A 14,871-nucleotide genomic window follows, 5' to 3' on the forward strand; every position below is an offset into this window, starting at 1 on the left:
TCTAATTTTTTAAAGAGCCTCAACTAATTTCTTTCTGACCTATACCTAAAATACAGGCCATTTCCCACCAATACTCACTCAGAGCTATCTCTGAAAAGCCTTGATAGTGTTTCCTAAGAACATGGGATTCCTAAGATATAAAAACATTCACTAACTAAGAAAGTAAAGATTCAGAGAAATCCAATAACTGGCAAGGTCCTGCAGCAATTCAATGGCAGAACACACTAGGACTCAGGAGTCATATCCATTTCTTTTTTCCTTAGAGCATGTTAGGCTGGAAGGTTGCTCACCCTTTCCCTAAGACATTAAGGATGCCCAAGGCCAAAACCTCTCAAAGGAGAATATGCTCAGCAGGCTGTCTGCTCACAAGCTTAGCTCTGACTCTACTGCACCACCCAAGCAAAGAACTCAGATGCCAGGGAGGGGTTTGCTTTAACTTGGTGGGAGTGAGGTGGGGTGGAGATGGGAGGGTCCTATCCAAAGAAATAGTAAGATTCCATAAGATCTACCAGATCCATCTGTCCTCTCTCAAGAAACAGGGATTTTTAAACAGAAAACACAAGAAGGAAAAACGAGAGAAATGACAAAGGCCAAAGACCTCCCCTGTCCTCTAGTTCACCTATCTGTCCTATTCTCTGGAAAAATATTAAAATGATTCCTGTATCCTCAGCTAGCTCAGGCCAGAGTCCAGCCTGTCTGCTTCAACACTCCCTCAGACAACATCTGCTGAGCACCTCCATGGTGCCTCCCAGGGCATGTGTCAGCATTATGCATGACACAAAGATAACCATGGGATCCTCAGCTTCAAGGAGAATGAGTTCAGTGGAGGATGAGAGTCCAGGAAAAAGTGAGCAATGTTGGAAGAAGCATAATCTCTGAGCTGTGGGAGAGGCCCAGACGGGACTGGAGATGCTAGGGAAGCTGGGGAGCATGAGGTCACTACCACTCCCAGCCCCTGCTAGGCACTGAACCCCAGATTACACCAATAGCCCCAACCAACATGGGCACTGGAAAAAACTTCCCCCTGACAAAAGCCCAGGTCAATATTTATTCCTAGCAGAAGTAACAGTAATAATAGTTTAGCAGTAGTAACAACAATAATAACATCAATAATAGTATCTTACAGTAGCAAACACTTCCTGTGTTCTAGGCATTTCTCAAATATTATTTCATTCTTAGAACATCTCTACAGATAGATACTACACAGTAACTACCTTTTACAGATGAAAAAATTGAGCTTTAAAGAGATTCTTTTATTTACTCATTCAACAAATATTTTCTGTGTCAACCAGAAACCTCATACTACTGTAACAGTGAAAATTAGACAGAAAAAGTCTTGTACCATGTGGTGCATACATTCTGGTGGGTACTTATTCAAGAAAGGAAGATGGGATTCAAATCCAGCCACTTTGACTATAGAACCTATCCAGTAGGCCACTGCTACTTTCACTTATCATTAACAGTAAAACACCATACATCTCCTAGTTTAAGATACACAGCTTTTTCCCACTTTCATGTCTGCAATTTATAATATATGTTGAAAGACATATGTGGGCTGTAGGCAGGGAAGTAAGTCATGATATAGCTCATATTACTATTCAAGTAAGGATTTAGATGAACACGGGTTATTTGATTATGAACTCAGTTGATTTTCTTACAGAAATTAACACTATCTAGAGTTGAATTTTCACTTAAATTAACATCCTAACATTACTTCAAACACATACCCAAATCCCACTATGAAACAATACTGAAAGGAAAAGCTATCGAACGTACAAGAGATCACTTATCACATGCAATATGATTAAAGGGAGTAGAAATCACAAAATCTGGAACAGACACAGAATCTTCAAAGCCTAAAGGATGAGTATTCAGATGACAAACATCTAATTGTCTGAAGTCTTTAGCTATTTAGCTTCCAGCAATACTTGATCTGTCAAGGGAAAATAAAACTATGGATTTAGCCAATGAGAAATACAGACAAAAATCTACTACTCTTTGATAAAATTATACTGCCAGTGTAAAGGTACTAAAGGGATCAAGAGCACAAATAATACGCTTTATGAAAAGTATCACATAATCCTAAATTTATACATAATTTCTTACAACCAAACATTTCAGCAGAATTTCATTAATATGAAAAACACCCATTTTTACTGCAAACTCTGCTTATACAGAAAAAACAACTCATATATACGCATGTTAATTAATGAGAGCCACTAGAAACAATTTTTAAGAGTGTACATTTAAAGTCATATTTCCAAAAAGACTCAGTTAACTCAAAGGCATATTTTAACATTATCAATGACAAAACTGATACCATTATTATTATCAACGGTGTCTCAAAATGGAGAATTATGGCAATTATGACAACTTCCATTTATTCAGTACCTGCCAAACACTATCTGGTATTTTACATCCATCATCTCTAATCCTCATAACAACTCAATAAAGGAGGTACTACTAGACTGCCTGTTTTATATTTCAGGAAACCGAGGCTCAAAGAAACCAGTGACTTCTCAAGGTCATGCAGCCAATAAGCAGAGATTGGAACCAGGTCTGCCTCAGTCCAAAACTCCAATGGTCTACAGGTCACCAGATTGCCTCTCCCTAACAATCCACCTGATCCCAACCGCAATCCTGTCACAGCAAGCACAGATTAAAAAAAAAAAAAAAAATGGGTTTAAGCTTTTAAAAAATTTTTTATAACTTTGTTTTTTTGTTTTGTTTTGTTTTGTTTTTCATTTTTTATGTGGTGCTGAGGATTGAACAAGTGCCTTCCACATGCTTGGCAAGCGCTCTATCACTGAGCCACAACTCTAGCCCTATAGACCCTTTCTTGAAGAAAACTTACTTATGATCTCAGAGCAGGATAGGCCAGCATGAATTCAAGGTAGCAAGGTGACAGCCAACCCAAACACTTCTGAACACTCTTTTGTTTATATGACTTCTTCTGTTTCTCAGTTTACAGTTGAGAATATGCTCAAACAGGCCCCAAATTCACCAACTGCCTCATCATTCACACAGCCAATTAACTGACTGGTTCATTCCTTCCAAATGTGCCAATTTGGAAGCAAAACCCAGAGATGACAGTAAATACACTTGAAAAGAAGCAAAGGCGTCCACTCAGTTTCTGAGGTTAAAGCAGGAAAGGAACTATGTATGACCTGGACAGAGCACTGTTTTCCCTGGAGGCACTGTTTCATATCAGAGATACTAGAAGCAGAGGCCTCCTCCCCATGGGAGTGTGGAGCTTGCTGTGCTAGTCACTTTCTGGGGATCCACTGGAGGGAGGAATCAGGGCCCACAGTTGTGCTAGTCACTTTTGGGGATCCACTGGAGGACTCGGGGACCAATAAACAACTGCTCTTCTTCTCAATCAAACCTTCCCAGCATGAAAGGTAGGGACTTGCGAATATGTCCCCATTCTCTAGACCCATGCCATTGGGCAGTTTGGTGTGATGTAAAATCTTTCTCAAGTGTTTTCCTTGAATATTATCTCAGGAAAGGACCTCAAGTTGGGATATTAGCAGTGGACTAAGATGATTCAAGAAATATTTACTGAGGATGAAGAAATAAGATTAGGGACTTAATAGTTGGGAATAGGAAGTAAGATTAGCTTAGAACTAACTACAGTGAACAGAAGGACAAGATGAGTGTTATCCTGTTATACTAGAGGAAGAAATTGATTCCAGGTGCAAGGTCAAGAATGAACTCATCTGATGCTGACCGAGCACCAACTAGGTACAGTACCAGGCATTTTGTGTACAATATTATCCCATTTAATCACCTCAAAGGCTCTGAAGAATCTATTCTAATACCATTGTCCTAACTTTACCAGTAAGGGAACAGAGGAGAGGCAAAGTTCCTCACTCAAGATCACATAGCTAATTTGTAAACACTGAAGTTGTTGGCCAACACGGAAGCTTCTGCTATTTTCACTGTAGCAGACTATGTCCCCTGGAGCAAAGAAGTTCTTCCTGGTAGAAGAGGAATCAGAACTAGTTTTCCTCTTTTTAACAAGGGTATGACAGCAAGGCCTGCTTCTCAAGGATATGGTTAAGGCTGAATGGACTGAAGATCATAAAGACTTCACACAGAGTTTGACAAACTACGGTGCACAGTAAATAGAAGCAGCTTTGCCATCACCACCATAACCTCTGCCATTTCTTCTTTTTTTCTTAAGGGTTTTTTTTTTTTTTAAAGAAAGAGTGAGAGAGAGTGAGAGATTGGGAGAGAAAGAGAGAGAGTTTTAATATTTATTTTTTAGTATTTGGCGGATACGACATCTTTGTCTGTATGTGGTGCTGAGGATCGAACCCGGGCCGCACACATGCCAGGCGAGCGCGCTACTGCTTGAGCCACATCCCCAGCCCAAGGGGTTTTTTTTTAATAATTTTTTTTTTAGTTGTAGTTGGACACAATACCTTTATTTGATTTATATATTTTTATATGGTGCTGAGGATCAAACCCAGGGCCTCACATGTGCTAGGCGAGCGCTCTACTGCTGAGCCACAACCCCAGCCCCTGCCATTTCTTCTTTAAAGGGTACAGAATATGATCATTAGTCAAAAACCACCACCACCCCTGTTTTAGGAGGATGAAAAAAATAGTAAGTTTTTTTTTTCCTGGCTCTGAATAAAAGATCTTACTGAACCACGAGTTCATCCCATGACCACCTCAAAAGTGAGGTGCCTATTTCACCCAAAGCCCACTCCATACCTTCTCTTCTGAAGAAACGGTCAGCTTGTCACTGGATATCAAGCTGCACACCTGGTCCAGACTTAGGCTAAGAAATTCTTCCCCCAGCATCACCTCTGGAAAGTGCTGCTCTGTTCCAAAAAAAAGAAAAAGAAAAAAAGAAAAAAAAAAGTACTAGTAGTAGTGGTAAAGAAAACAAAGTTACAGCACACTCCAGCTCTTCCAAGAGCCAAGGCCATGCCAAACTGTGGACTCAGGCTGGAGGATCTGGGGCCAGGGTGGAGGAAGAGGGAGAGACAAAGAGGAATCTGGCCAAAGGGAAACCGGCTTTTTAATTCAGCAGCACAGGCAGCCATCGCCCTGTGTGATCCTGTGTTCTGAATACCAACACAGAAAAATATGGGGCAGAGAAATCTGAGGTTATATATTTTTCATGCTCCATGAGATTAATAATGGCATTGCAGAGCCCCACTGGGACCTGCCTACAAAATTGAGCTCATTTCCCCTCAAGGCACAAACACCGTTGCCCCTTGCAGCTCAGTCAAACCCAAGTGGGTCAGAACAGCTGGTTGACTAGAAGTCTCTGAGAATTCTTGTAAGTGGTCAACATTAGGAGATCAGAAGATGGGATCATAATTTTTTGCCCAAAGTCACACCTATTATATTAGGTTTCTGGTTCACCAGCAGTACCAAACTAACACCCAGCTATAAGGTGTAAAGCTTTTAAGATGGAAGAGAATTTGGGGACAATTAGAACAAGGCAATACCCACAGGTGTGAGGTCCACACAAGGAAAACTCCAGGGGCAGTTCCTACCCTGACATTTGCCTGGGCCATCATCCTGCTAATACTGAGCATTATATTCAGTGAAATGCCACCTGCTTCAGAAAGAAGGAACCTATGTTCAAATTTTGGTTTTTCCATTTATGAGTTGTGTCCTTGGGACAAAAGCATCACTTCCCTAGGCTTCACAACTGCCTTCTGTAAAATGAAAGAAACACTACCTGTCTTGCTTCACTCCCTTGCCCCGATGAGAACAGATCTGTGTCTTTCAAGCTCTTCCAAAGTGAATTCACCCAAAGATAGATAATTTCTAGTTTGGCAAGCTCTGGGGATCACAGGATCTTTGTCATTTGTCCTAGACCTCGCTCCTTTCTCAGTTGTCTTGTAACCCTGCACCATGGAGGAACACATGTGCTCCTCGCCCTCCAAGCCTCCCACTTCTTTCTTTGCAACTCCACCCAAACTGGTAACCTCTTGGATTCTCTTCTGGGCTTCATCACCCAATTCTCACTAGAGAGCATCCCTGCTTGGTCTAGCTAGCTTCTTCTTTTTTTTTTTTTTTTTTTTTTAATATTTTTTCAGTTGTTTATAGACCTTTATTTTATTTATTATTTATAGGTAGTATTGAGAATCAAACCCAGTGCCTCACACATGCTAGGTAAATGCTCTGCCACTGAGCTACAACCCCAGCCCAGGTCTGGCTACCCTCTTAAATGAGATTCAGGATCCCTCCATCCCAGGGAGGCTCCTGAAATATGAAGCTAGCTGCACTTACATAATGAAAAATAAAATCAGATCATGGGTAAGCCCCTTTCACACTCATCAACTTCTCAAAAATCAAAGAAATTAAGATGTAATTATTTCTTGCAAAAATCACTGTTAACTTTCTATATGAAAATAACTTCAGACTCTTGTGTGAATTCCCTTCATCCCAGATTGTTTTTTTTTAATGTTGACAATCTGTATATTTACTATTTGTACGTCTTTTTAAAAAATTATTCTAATTTGTTATGACAGCAGAATGCATTTCAATTCATATTACACATATATAGCACAACTTTTCTGGACACAACATACAGTCACACTATTCATGTCTTCATACATGTACTTAGAGTAATGATGTCATCCCAGAAACTTTAAATGTTACTAGTTTATTCTCAAAGATGGAGTTATAAACAATCTCTTTCATCTTTCACTAACAACAACAAAAAAGGCTCTCCACTTGCTCCTTGCCAGCCTAAGGATCTCTCTCTGTCAATACTATTAAAACCTGTCCATCCTGAAACTTGGGACTATATTTGTATATAACAAGAAAAACCTAAAAGTCAGATTCTTTCTTTTCATGGTGTTGGGGATAGAACCCAGGGCCTCATGTATGCTAGACAAGTGCTGTACCATTGAACCACACTCTCACCCCCTGCTTTTTATTTTATTTTATTTTATTTTATTTTGAGACAGGTCTCACTAGTTGCTACGACAGACCTCCAACTTGCAATCCTCCTTCCTCAGCCTCCAAAGTCTCTGGGACTACAGGTATGCCACTACACCCAACCTAAAGGTCAGATTCTTCATAAAGAGAAACAACTGCCAGCGTCAGCAGGGTAGGAAGCTGGTCTTTGCTTCTGTAAGTCAGCAGGAAAGCCTATAGCTTTCAGGTTCAGAGGAGAGTCCTGCACACTGTAGTAACCTATCTGGTCCAGAGCCACATCTGGCCTTCCCATGTTGGTGTTTGGTTGAGTAAAGAACTATCATTTGAAGAGGAAAAATAATGAAGAAAACAGGAAGAGATAAGAAAGTAAGTTCTATGCTGTGGAAAAAAAAGGTTTTTTTCCTTACAAGCTCAAAAAGCCCAAAGTAGATGGGCTTGGATTTTGAAAAGAAAGACAATGGATATGCAGAAATGCATATTCTAGGTAGTATAAGGAAAAAACCAGAAAGCCTCAGAGCTAAATGAAGGCAGAAAGTAATCGTCTTCCACATCTTTCCATCTCTAGCTTTGTGGGCCTGACAGATTTAATCTAGGTCCCTTCTTTCGAGAGTGGACTGCTTCTTTGTTCATACAGAACCATCCCCTGAAATCCTCCCGAGATGCAGTATCTGGTAGGGAGCATGCAATAAGGGAATCAATGTCAGTAGCCTCTCATCCAAGGTTGGTGCCCATGAACCCAGGAATTTGCAGAGCATGAGCAGGAAGCGACCAAGAAAGGGATCAAAGAAGGAATCTCACTGCTCTTAGAGCCTGTGAGATCTGCTAGGAAGAGGGCATGTACAAGGCAAATGCATCTGGAGGGCCTCCATGCAAGGCCACTTTTATTGGCCATGAGCAGAGTTTCTGGAACCAAAGTAAGTAGATAGCTGTTCCTAAAATTGAAGATGTTTATGCCCAAGATGAAACAAATTCTACTTGGACAAGGGATGAAGTTATGTATACAAAGCAAAGAACAACACGGTGACTCCTGGAGGGAAACTGACCAAAACCAGAGTAATCCGGGGAAAAGTAACTGGTGCCCATGGAAATGACCACTGGCATCACTTGTGCCAAAATTGGAAGAAACCTTCCTGTAAAGGTCACAGAATATATGTAGTGCTATACCACTCAAAGATTAAGACTAAGTAAAGGTGGATTGAAAAGGAAAGATGGAAATAAGGAGAGGGAGGAAAACACCATCTTCTTTTCTCTTTTAAGTCTAAAGAGTCAAGGTGGAGCCCCTAAATTTTTGGTCAGAGTCCCCTTTCTGTTAGCAACACTTAAGAAACAACAGAGCCAGGCACACACCTATAATCCCAGATACTTGGGAAGCTGAGGCAGGAGGATTGCAAGTTCAGGGCCAGCCTGGGCCACTGAGTAAGACTCTGTCTCACTAGATAGAGAGATAGATAGATAGATAGATAGATAGATAGATAGATAGATAGATAGATAGATAGATAGATAGGGCTGGGAATATAGCTCAGTGGCAGAAGACTTGCCTAGCATATATGAGTCCTTGGGTCTGATCTTGAGTGGAGGGGGGTGGGGCGCGGAGGAGAGATGGGAAAGAGGGAAGAGAAGAAAGAGAGAGAGAGAGAGTCACAGACACACACACAGACACACACACACACAGGATTGTCCTTGATTTTCTGGGAAGAGGATTCTGGTAGAAAATTATTACTCAGCTCTCTTAACAGCTGCTTCCCAGAAAGTATTTACTCTGCTTCCAGAAGATACTTCCCTGAGAGTCATCATCTACTTTTAACAATTACTTGGTTTTTTGTTCATTTTGCTTTGCCTTGATTGTTCTAATGGAGATCATGGTGAAGAGCTTTGGCTAAGAGAAAAGCTGGCTAAGTGATCTCCTATGGTCACTTCTTTCCACACTTGTCTTCTTCATCCATAAAATGGAAGAACAAATGACCTATGTCTTGAGATTGTTCGCTTGAAGTTCAAAGATGAGACTATATGTTATTAGTCCACTTTGGAATCTTTAAGAAGCTCTTAAGATTGGAATTGCATTTGATCTATATAGTGCTTTTGGAAATATGGTCATTTTGACAATATTAATTCTGCCTAAGAGCAAGGTAGATCTTTCCATCTTCTAAGGACTTCTTTAATTTCTTTCTTTAGCAATCTGTAGTTTTCATTGTAGAGGTCTTTTACCTCTTTCATTAAGTTGATTCCAAGTATTTTATTTTATTTTTTTGAGGCTATTATAAATAGGGTAGTTTTCCTTATTTCCCTTTCAGAGGATTTGTCACTGATATACAGAAATATCTTTGATTTATGGGTGTTGATTTTATATCCTGCTAATTTACTGAATTCATTTACTTGTTCTAGAAGTTTTCTGGTGGAATTTTTTGGGCCTTCTAGGTATAGAATCATATTGTCAGGAAATAGTGCTAATATGAGTTCTTCTTTTCCTATACGTATCCCTTTAATTTCTTTCGTTTAATTTCTCTGGCCAGTATTTCAAGAATTGTGTTAAACAGAAGAGGTGAAAGAGGGCATCCCTGTCTTGTTCCAATTTTTAGAGGGAATGCTTTCAGGTTTTCTCCATATAGAATTATGTTGGCCTGGAGCTAGCATAGATAGCCTTTATGATGTTGAGATATGTTTCTGTTATCCCTAGTTTTTCTAGTGTTTTGAACATGAAAGAGTGCTGTATTTTGTCAAGTGCTTTTTCTTCATCTATTGAGATGATCACATGTTTCTTATCTATTGAGATGATGAATTATATTTATTGATTTCCATATGTCGAGCCATCCCTGGGATAAACCCCACTTAATCGTGGTACACTATCTTTTTGATATATTTTTGTACTTGATTTGCCAGAATTTTATTGAGAATTTTTGCATCTATGTTCATTAGAGATATAGTCTGAAGTTTTCTTTCTTTGATGTGTCTTTGCCTGATTTTGGAATCAGGTGATACTGGCCTCATAGAATGAGTTTGGAAATGCTCCTGCTTTTTCTATCTCATGAAATAATTTGAAGAATATTGGTATTATTTCTTCTTTAAAGGTTTGTAGAACTCAGTTGTGTATCCATCTGGTCCTGAGCTTTTCTCAGTTGGTAGGCTTCTGATGGTGTCTTCTATTTTATCACTTGAAATTTATCTGTTTAAATTGTGTGTATCATTTGGGCAAATCATTTGCCTATTCAATTTGGGCAAATCATATGACTCTAGAATTTTGTCGATGGCCTTCGATACTTTCTATTTTATAGGAGTATAATTTTCAAAATAATTTCTAGTTATCTTCTGTATTTCTGCAGTGTCTGTTTTGATATTTACTTTTTATCACATTAGTAATTTGAGTTTTCTCTGTACTTCTCTTCGTTAGCATGGCTGAACAGACACTTATCAGAAGAAGATATATAATCAATCAACAAATATATAAAAAAAATGCTCAATATCTCTAGCAATTAGAGAAATGCAAATCAAAACTAAGATTTCATCCCACTCTAGTCAGAATGGCAGATATTAAGAATACAAACAACAATAAGAGTTGGTGAGGATGTGGGGGAAAGGGCACACTTTTACATTGCTGGTGGGACTGCAAAATGGTGCAGCCAATCTGGAAAGCAGTATGGAGATTCCTTGGGAAGCTGGGAATGGAACCACCATTTGACCCAGCTATCCCGATCCTAGGTCTATACCCAAAGAACTTAAAAACAGCATACTTCAAGGACACAGCCTCATCAATGTTTATAGCAGCACAATTCACAATAGCTAAATTGTGGATCCAACCTAGATGCCCTTCAGTAGATGAATGGATAAAGAAAATGTGGCATGTATATACACGATGGAATATTATTCAACATTAAAAGATAAGAAAATCATGGCATTTGCAGGTAAATGGATGGAATTGGAGAATATAATGCTAAGTGAAGTAAGCCAATCCCCAAAAAACAAATGCTGAATGTCTTGTCTGATATGAGGATGCTGATTCATAAAGGGGATGAATCAGTGGCGGGGCGGGAGCATGGGAGGAACAGATGAACTTTAGATAGGGCAAAGGCAGGGGAGAGGAAATGGGTATGGGATAGAAAAGATGGTGGAATGAGACAAGTGAACTCATTATTATCCTAAGTACATGTTTAAAAACACAAATGGTGTGACTCTACTTTGTGTTCAACCAGAGACATGAAAAATTGTGCTCTATTTGTGTAATGTGAATTGAATTACATTCTGCCATCATTTATAACTAATTAGAATAAATAAAATTTAAAATTTTTTTAAAAAAGAAACTCTTTAGAAACAAAGGGTGACTATTACCAACCCATGTTTCTGTTTCAAAGTCCAGTTCTGGGGGCAGCATCACTCTAACAGAAAAGTTTTTCCATAGCATCAAGACATCCTCTAGGACTACCAAGACTATGGACCTGCAATGTCTTACCAACCAAGTTTAATTCCATTGAGTTCAACAAACTTTCTTTGTAATGCAAGTTATTCAAGTTCCTCTGGCAGCAGTTTTCTCACCTACTAAGTGGCACTAATTATAGTATATATCTCATAAAAGTATTATAGGCTAATAAACAAATATATAAAACTCATATTTATTGAAACCATTGTAAGTACTAGATAACTGTTAATGCCTGATGTAGCAAATGCAGCATTGCTTCAAAAAAGAAGAAAAACAAGCTGATGCCCACAAGGGGCCTCCTGGCTCATAAGAGAAGATAAGGCAAGGCATCAATATTCCCAACACGAAGTCCACAAGGTCATAACAGGGAGAAGCACTTCAAGTAGAAACAAAAGCAGAGAAGCAGGAAAATTCAGAGCACATGTAAAGAACAGCAGTAGTGGAGTCTAGTGAGCACCTACACTCTACTACGTCAGTCTCCTGACAAAGGTTTACTGAGCACTCACTGAGTATAGGACCTGTGCCAGGCACCAGGATATGCAATGGAGAGACAGGCAAGGCTAGATCACAGGGAAGAGTCAAATGCCCACAAGGCAAGGCATTCTTTAACCACAGGCTAGCTCCTTACAGGGGAGCGCTCCAGTAATAAACTAACTTTTCTTGTCTTTTTGCTTCTTCTTCCTTAATCAAGACTAGAAACAGAAGAAAAAGTGTTAATTAACTAAGGTTCTAGTTAAGAGCCTTAATTAGCTAGACTTTAACTAAAAAGTTTAAGTTCTAAATCCTAGTTCATGAAACATTATGTGTGTGCTCCTTTCCATTAGGATGAGAAATTATAGAGAAGAGGAAGAGCCAACATGTAACTTCCAGTTTTTCCCCCACCATGCAACACACATGCAACACACACACACACACACACACACACACACACACACACACACACACACAACTTCCAGTGGTAAAAAGATGAGAAAACTGGTGGCATCCCAGAAAAAAAGATTTCTCTGGAGGCCTAGGTAGAGGAGGTTGAGGCATCTCCTAATAGTAGCTACCACATACTACTGAAGTGCATATCAACATCCCCCTTTTACAGATGGAGAAACTGAAGCTTACATAATAGTAAGAGGTAGAGCCAGGTCTTGAAACCAAGGCTGTCTGATCATAACAAATATTCTGATAAGTACCTTAATCCCTAAGATCATAAAAACCAGTCCTGAGCAAGACATTGGGGTAAAGCTCAATATGGAAACCATAAAATCCTAAGAATTCTTCTCAGGGGTGCTAGAGAGAAAGTTGTTCTAAGTATTTTGGAGTCGGTCCTATGTTCCAAAGCCAGACCTAACCTATCACTTAGATCTTTCTCACGGGGCATAGTGGCACACACCTGTAATCCCAGTAACTCAGAAGGCTGAGGCAGGAGGATCACAGGTTGGAGGCCAGCCTCAGCAACTGAAGCCCTGAGCAACTCAGCAAAACCCTGTCTCTAAATAAAATATAACAGACTGGAGATGTGGCTCAGTGGTTAAGCACCCTTGGTTCAATCCCTGGTATAAAAAATATATATATATTTTATATATATATATGTGTGTGTGTATATGTATGTGTGTGCACATACATATATACATCTTTCTCCAACAGGCTACATAAAGTGGTATTCAATGTTCCCAAATACCCCAAAACAGGAAATAATAATTTGTCATATCACCAATCGCCCTGCCTTACCATATGAAGTCTGTTTGGGACTGCAGCCCCAAAAGGCATGTCTGCCTTGTTGGAAGCTGAATCTTCAGTGTTAAATACAATGTCTGAAATAATTACTAGCTCTGAAATAATTACTGCACTTAACTTAATATTCTTCAGGACTGTCTAAGACTCAGGCTACCTCCCAAGCTAGCCTCAAGCTTGTTCCTTTCTCTTTGTGGGAAGAAGTAAACCAAATCCTTTGATCTGGATCATCTAAGCTATCAGCCCAGAACAAATGGAACTGATAATCCACTTGTGATTTCTTTGACCTGCAGAGATGAAATGAACCCTATAATCCCCAGGGCACATGTGTGAGTGCCTCTGAGTTGAACCACTGGTCACAACTACAGGAGAACTCAGCTGAATACAGGTGAGCACATAAACAGAATTAAAACATTTGGCAAGATAAAAAAAAAAAAAAAAATGAAATAGAACTGCCGTAAGTCTCTCTCTTCTGGTCCTCATTATCCTATTTTTGGAGAGCGGAGGCAAGCTTTCTTGAATCAATATTTGATTTTCCAGGCCCACAGTTTCTCTGCTTCAGGGAGAAGATTCTGCTGCCACAGGGAAGTAAAGGAGACCTACTTTGACCAATTTCCAGAAGGGCCACAACCACCAGCCCTCAGACTAAATATAATTACATCCGCCCTCCCCAGGGATGAAAGGAAATGAGCTTTCTTTCCATATTGACTCTCTTTTCCATTTTGAATCCAGAATTTATGTACTGTACCACCTTTCCTCTCTCTCTTTCCCCTCATGGATACATACAGAGCCAAGCGCTATATTGAAATTGCCCAGTTATCAGTGCCATGGATGCAACACTGAAGTTTGCTGTTACCTAGAAAATAGAAGAAACAAAGGAAGTATCCTGAAATTACCAAAAAAAGAAGAGCTAGCAGCAAAAGCTATCTGTGTCTGCACTGCTGCTGCATTTTCCGGCTTCAAGATAGAAGGGAAAATCAAAGGGAGGCAGGAGGGAGGCAACCACTAGCAGCAGACAGACTGCACTGGCCAGTGCAGGAGGGGAGGTAAGTAGAGGCTCAGAGCACAGGCCTCTGAAGTCAGACAGCCTCACCATGAACCTTGGCACTGCCACTCACGAGCTGTGTCATCTTGGGCAAGTTACTAAACCTCTCTGAGTTTCTGTGTCTTCACCTGTAGACTAAGCAAATAACAGGCTCCCTTATAGTTAGGTGACTAAAATGAGCCAATGCCCGTGAAGTGTGTGCACCCCACCAAGTGTTCAAAAATGGTAAAACCTCCCACCGCCACCACCACCACCACTTCTTGATGCCAAGTTGGGGGCAGCAGTTTTATAAGAAGATCCTCAGTGAGTCAGAGGTCAATGACTTTAAAATGCTTTGCCAAACTTTCCTACAGCCCTTAATTTAATTACTTCATTCCAAGGTCTCAAATGACTCAGTCAATTTGGTGGGGGAGGAGCCCATTTCTCTCCATGAGCACGTGAAATCCAATGGCTTTTCCATCCTGTGGCTGGAGGGTTTCAGCTCAACTTTGGCAGACTGATGTAAACAACATGTTCAAAGAATTTTAATTGCCATCTCATTAATGAAGTCCCATTAACATCCCTCCCCACCAGCTCTGCTGATAGCCCAGTGCATGGCCAAATAACAATAACCTGGGCCCTGGCCTCTGAGGTTAAAAATTAAGCAGTTCTTGGAAACAACAATAATGATATATAAGAAATAGGCTGCATAAGATACTAGGGTCCCTTTCCCAGCTACCAGCTACACAGGAGGACTGGGAGAGTGTCATTTGGGAGCAGGAATCTGAACAGGCAGCCTCTA

General features: G+C 40.1%; 1 protein-coding gene across 1 annotated transcript in view; it reads right to left on the bottom strand.

Annotated features, from left to right (window-relative positions):
• Klhl3 (kelch like family member 3) overlaps positions 1–14,871 on the bottom strand; it is a 104,264-nt gene that overhangs the window by 40,204 nt on the left and 49,189 nt on the right. Inside the window, exons 6-7 of the mRNA XM_076855872.1 lie at positions 14,809–14,811; positions 4,723–4,832 (exon numbers count right to left, since the gene is read on the bottom strand). Coding sequence (XP_076711987.1) covers positions 4,723–4,832; positions 14,809–14,811 — 113 coding nt within the window. The remainder of the gene's footprint in view (positions 1–4,722; positions 4,833–14,808; positions 14,812–14,871) is intronic.

The sequence above is a fragment of the Callospermophilus lateralis genome, chromosome 5 (genome assembly GCF_048772815.1).
Source record: "Callospermophilus lateralis isolate mCalLat2 chromosome 5, mCalLat2.hap1, whole genome shotgun sequence".
In the NCBI taxonomy this organism is placed as follows: Eukaryota; Metazoa; Chordata; class Mammalia; order Rodentia; family Sciuridae; genus Callospermophilus; species Callospermophilus lateralis.